Source organism: Asterias rubens, chromosome 5, assembly GCF_902459465.1.
Source record: "Asterias rubens chromosome 5, eAstRub1.3, whole genome shotgun sequence".
Lineage (NCBI taxonomy): Eukaryota > Metazoa > Echinodermata > Asteroidea > Forcipulatida > Asteriidae > Asterias > Asterias rubens.
Window position 1 is genome coordinate 21,578,164 of NC_047066.1, and position 6,157 is coordinate 21,584,320.

General features: G+C 40.0%; 1 protein-coding gene across 1 annotated transcript; it reads right to left on the bottom strand.

Moving 5' to 3' along the window:
• Positions 1-2,850: 2,850 nt before the first annotated feature.
• On the bottom strand, positions 2,851-4,977 carry LOC117290673 (orexin receptor type 2-like). The gene has a single exon (XM_033772193.1). The coding sequence runs from the start codon at positions 4,158-4,160 to the stop codon at positions 3,075-3,077; it is 1,086 nt and encodes a 361-aa protein (XP_033628084.1). The 5' UTR covers positions 4,161-4,977; the 3' UTR covers positions 2,851-3,074.
• Positions 4,978-6,157: the final 1,180 nt, after the last annotated feature.

Sequence of the window (6,157 nt, forward strand, 5' to 3'; positions counted from 1 at the left end):
CTTGTGGCTGCTCCAAGTGGAGATGTTCAAGGAGGCAATTCACGAGAATTAATACAAGGATTTTTGTTTGCACCTTATCAATCTGCATCTATGTTAACACTACTGGTTCCCAATGTCCACTATTGGAAGCACCACAAGTCCCTATGTCTATGATGCTGGCTTTAAAAAAAGAAAAAAAAACTGTTGAAGTAGAGGTAGAAGTCAGTGGGTGTGTTCATTTAGCTTCCCTGTGTCAACCCGTTCGAATAGCTTTGACGTCATTCCGGGGCTCACCCGGGTCAGCCCCCCCCCCCCCGTGCCCTGCTTGTGGAGTGGGTCACTTGGGGCTGGCCCCAGGTGCATGACGTCACTACGAGAGCGGTTAGTGGTCGTTCGTTTAGCTCTTGTCAGGGGCTCACCCGAGTGAGCACCGCGGGGTAGACACAGGGAAGCTAAACGAACGCTAATAAAACTAAGCAATGCTGTTTTTATCCTTACTAATCCTGTTCATAACAATTAAAATTCTATCAATACAAAAAAAATTGCGGGTATTTGCGAAAGGCTATATTATATAACCAAGTTTATTATGCACCTTAAACCAGCAAATAAACTTTCTGGAGCCGACATACCTTTGGTATAGAACCATTCGCTTGGTTTAATCTTAAAAATAAAATATATACAATAAAACAGAAATTTGAAAGTTTCATTTCAAAAAGTTGTCGTTTTTTCTTTTTTAGATGGCCTAAGACCGGAGCGATTTTGTCCACGCAAGATGAATACTCTCTAATATGAATACACAGGTCAGTCTGAGAAACGTATCGACGAACAGTCTTTATCAGATTCAAAATTCCGGGGTTAAGAAAAAATCACATCAAATTGAAAAGATTCTCCAAATTCTTCATACTATATCGAGAGCTGTTGTACTTTCTAAGTCAGTTTGTATTGCCATTTATTTTAGGAGTGCTGATCGCCAAACGTACATACCTTCAATTTATAACATTGCGTACAATATTCATCAATATGTCAAATGTCAAATGTCAAGATGCATTCACGCACCTACGATGTTTCAAGTTTTACAGTTATTCGTAATTTTTTACTTAATCTAGATGAGTTAAGTAAACCACCCAAAACAGAGGTATTCATTTTACAATTGCAACAAATATTTACTACACTATTTATTTATAGGATCCTATACTGTGCGTATGATATATGAATAGGTTACCCCAATTTAATGGTGTAGTATTTACATTCAAAAAGACTGGGAAAAACCGGTGTTAAAATTGAACTCATGGGTGTTTGTCACATAATATAGAGAACCGAGAAAGAGTCAAAATAAACATCATTAGGGTGTTAAACAAACACCAATGTAATTATATTTACAGGAATTAGTGTTATTATAACACAATAATATTATATATGGTCACGTTTAAAATGTTGTTTTGCATCTGTTTTTTTCTATGTCGCTACATTCAGTGTTTACATTTTATTTATGCAACTTTGTTCCATAACAGATGTTAACTTTGCCACAGGGATAAAGAATATTATTAATAGTATTTGTTTAAACCAGTGCTAACACACATCGGTGTATGGGTAAACTAAAAAATAATAACAAATTTGTTCCAGTTTTAAAGGGTCTATATGTAACTTTTGTAGGACAAGCTTCCCTGAAAATACTACGTGCTGCGGTGCTGTAGTTTTGGGGAAAATGAGTAAAACAATGTCTTGAAAATAATTTTCATCTCATGAGACGAAAATTATTTTAATCGTTTACAATTACTAATTTTTCAAAAACTACAGCACCTCAGTAAGTAAGATTTGAAGGGAAGCTTTCCACTATCATTATCTTCAAACCCTGCAAGTTTAATGTAAATCTATGGACATTTTGAAAAAGTACCCAAATCCTTTAACATTAAAGTACCATGAAATAGTTTACAACAGTGCTTTATATACACACAACAAGTAAGCATGCAAATACAATTTAAAGATATGTAAAATATGTACATTTTCTCCGCTGGGTATAGATCTATATAGTATTTATTGAATACACATCTGCACTGTTACAACCCGCAGCGTTAGTGATGTTTGCGATCAGGAAATTACGGTTTCATGTTTCACGGTGACCAACCATGACTCTAAACACGAAATATTTCAGTGAATTTTAATACAAACATCAAAACAAATGTACATTTTTTTTTACAGTTAATGTTTAAATATGGCTTATTTCGATTTCTATACAAAGAAATTTTAGCAAAGGTGAACAATAAAAGTGCTGTACTATTGCCTACAATGGTCTCGTAATCGCATTCGCCAATATTTTTACAAATCCGAAAAGACAACAAGACAGTTATTTCAAAGTACCTTCATGTTGGTAAGACACTGCTCCACGTGCAAAGGTGGGTTCGAATCCCACCCTAGTATAGTGCCTGTAATTTGTTCACAGAACTCGGGAACGTACTGAGTATACAGTGCTGACACACATCGGTGTGTATGGGTAAACCAAAATGAACACCTTTGTTTAGTACAGTAGTTTTGAATGTACATTTCAGAGACTTGTTAATCTTAAACTTGAGAACAGGTTTGGTACCAGAATAAATGTTGAACTCACTGAATGACAAAATATTAAAACCTGACGTTTTAATTCCATCAATACGGTCGACTATGGTTATAATAAGATCGGTTTGACTGTGGGCAAGTTACCTCTCAAAGGCAGTGGACACTTTTGGTTATTTACTCAAAATAATTATTAGCTTTAAACCTTACTTGTGTGACAGGGTGTTTTTTCATAGTTGTCTCGCAACTTCGATGATCAATAGAGCTCAAATTGCCACAGATTTATTATTTTATGCATGTGGTGAGACACACCAAGCGAGAAGACTGGTCTTGACAAATACCAATAGTGTCCAGTGTCTTTAACAAGCCTACAATAATAGAGATGAGAGTGCTGAATAGACGTATACAGTTTAGGAAATTCTTTGCACAGTTCGACCATATAGACAAATGCAGTTGGATGGTCTCTGGTCAATGGTGGAAGGACACAAGTCAGTGGTTGAACTCACTTGAAAATGATTTGAAGTGTTTTGAAGTGTTTGCATAGTTTAAGACACCTCTGTACTGTGTGTGTTGCTAGTGAGAGCAATACGGACTGCTCGGCGGTAAGACGGACATATCGCGTAGTAAATGATGGGATTGATCGCCGAATTGATAAACAGGAGACTGTGACTGAAAATGCGCAAACTATTCTGCAGTTCGTTGATCTGCAGAAACGTCAAACCTCGAACATAGCTGCCAACGTAGATAAGATTGATAACAGCATATGGGAGCTGGCAGAAGAAAAACACTGATCCGTTGATGATGAGCATGCGGGCGACCTGGTTGCGAACCACCCGGGCCTTAGCAGACATCCCTTGCTTTCCATCCTCGGGGGAGGAATTCGGTGTGGTAACGGGACGTGTACTAAGTGTCCGTATGATCTGGATGTACATAATCATATTGGATATGAGTGCAACAAGAAACGGCAATGAAGCGGTCAGGTTCCCCACCACGATAGCCCATGGAGCTAGCGGGAGGCAGAAGCCGATGATATCTGGTAGGCCGGAGAATTTATCGTCGTCGCTGTCCGGCCATGTCACGCAGAACTTGTCCGGCGAGACGTACTGCAACACGGCAAGGGCGCTCAGGCCGCAGCTCACCGCCCATGTCGCTAGGATTAGTTTGACAGCTCTTTTCTTGGTGTGCGCTGCTATGTGCTTGAGGGGCCGGCAAATGGCAGAGTACCGCTCTGCAGAAACCAGCCATATGGTTCCAACGGAGGCGAAATAGGTTAGAAACGGTATGGAGAATGAAACAGGACAGCTCAGGTTCACCAGTGAGTGGATGTGACTACGCACTGGTGCAGTGAGGTACAAGAGATACGATGTGACGGTGAACAACAGGAAAGTCAAATCAGCAATGGATAAACTGACCAAGAAGTAGTTGGTAATGGTTCTCATGTATGGCACCCTTGCCACGGACACCAAGAAAGATAAGTTACCCGGTACACCAATTGCAAAGGCAGTGAGCTGGACAGCCAGGGCCAGCGTTCGAGCCCCAGGGCTGATGAGATACGTGGATGCCCTGGCAACATCAGTGAGGTTGAGTTGGTCAAGATCGGAGCAGTTCAAATGACTCGTGTCAACCACCATTTTGAGATGTATAACTGTACTGGAGATGAAGAAATACTGAAGCTCCAGAAATACTTCTACTGAAGATCCAGAAATACTTCTACTGAAGATCCAGAAATACTTCTACTAAAGATCCAGAAATACTTCTACTGATGACCCAGAAATACTTTTACTGAAGATCCAGAAATACTTCCGATGAAGATCAAGAAATACTACTGAGTTTCTCACAATGTTATTCGTTGTTGAAAACCAAGTACATGTACATGTATACTCAGTATACAGTCAATAAGTTTCAAAAAAGGATGTTTAGTTCACGTGTTTTAACAGTATTAAACACACGGCTGCAATAACAAGCACTTCGTCCGGCGGTGAAAAGGTAGTGTATAGAGCAAGGACCTATCCATACACTTATAACCTGGCACAGTTCTGATGCGTCGTGCGTCCGGATATCCCAACACGCAGCGGCAGTGGCTGCAGAAATACCATAACAATTTGTTGAATTAAACTCGTCGCACAAGTACAAGGTTCCGCCTCGCACATGAGGCCGACACACTTGTGTTGTATGCCGCTGAGTTGATGCGATTGGATCGTGACCAAGTTGTTAATTGTGGAGGTACCCAAAGCTGATGGGTTTCAATATGCAGGTCATGGTCCTCTCTCGATGGTTTAAGTAAAGACAGTTGACGCAGAGAAGCATACCATCACATTAGCCGGCTTGTTTTGAGAGTCAAACCTTCAGATTCTTCATCTGATGGGAGGACTTTGAGACGATAGCGGGAGCCCTACACGCTGTTCCTTTTCCTGTTCTCGTCGATGGAGAACAACGGATGGGCCCGGTGATTGGGAAGACTGTTATCCCATTTCAAAGTCTCACATTGTAAAAGGTTTTGAAGACAGATTGAAGAAAACAAAACCTGTGGCACATTATTTTATTTTATTTCTTGATTAGCCATGTTCGAATGGTATTCTCATTATAGAGATATTTTTTATATATTTGTTATTATGGGATATCGCCTTACATCTTTAAGCCAGATTGCCACTTTAAGGTAAGGGATGCAACAATTGACTTTACCGACCCAAGTTAACTGTCACCAGGGGCACGTTGCCATCTACTCAGGGGGCTGAAACTGGGCTGGGTAACCCCCTTTACAATTTGTAATCTGGAGGCAAGGGTATCATCCACAAGAAACCTGGAGGGTAGAGCAGAACGCACTTCCTTCCCAAAGTGCTATTTAATTAAGTAAACTATTTTTTTCATATTGACAATGACAGACCGATGTTGTACACAAAATAGGCTGACAAGAGTTTCGTCCTGCCCCTGTTGACCAAATCACTGTTGATTGACACCCCTCTCGGACGTGTGGTATGGTCTAGCTTAGGATACCAAGACAATGAGTTTCCAGTACGATATGGCAATGTAAATATCAAAATATACCGTTATGTGTCTTTTTGAAGGATTCGTTCACCAAAAAAGTGATAATGCATAACTCACCCATTACCCCCCCCCCCCCCACATATTTACTATTCCTTTTATATACATGAGCCGAATAACATGTCAGAAAACAACCAGCAAGTTGTCTGGACAATGGCCATGCTTTCTATAAGCGCAATCAAAATCATCGGGGCCGAGAAAGCAACCGACCATTAAACACGACACTTGAAATACAATTGTTATCTGCAAAACAAGGTCGTTGGATTCGGAAAACTAAACATCATTTGGTTTGGTGTCGAAGTATCCATTCTTTTATGACTAGTGGGGGACTTATTTACGTGACAATTTGTTCTTTAAAAAAAAGCTCCTTCTTTTTAGTTTAGGTAAGTAGGTCAAGTAGGATTTGAAACTTTGCATGGTGGAAATACGATATAGAAAGGTTTGCGGCAACACCGTAATGACTATCTTCAATGAGTTGGGTTGGTTCTGAAAAGAACCGTTGGTTTCAACTCGACGTTTCAAGTAGGTCAAATAAATGAAGAAGGAAAGAAAACACAAATATAATTCGTCTGATCAATTTACTGTT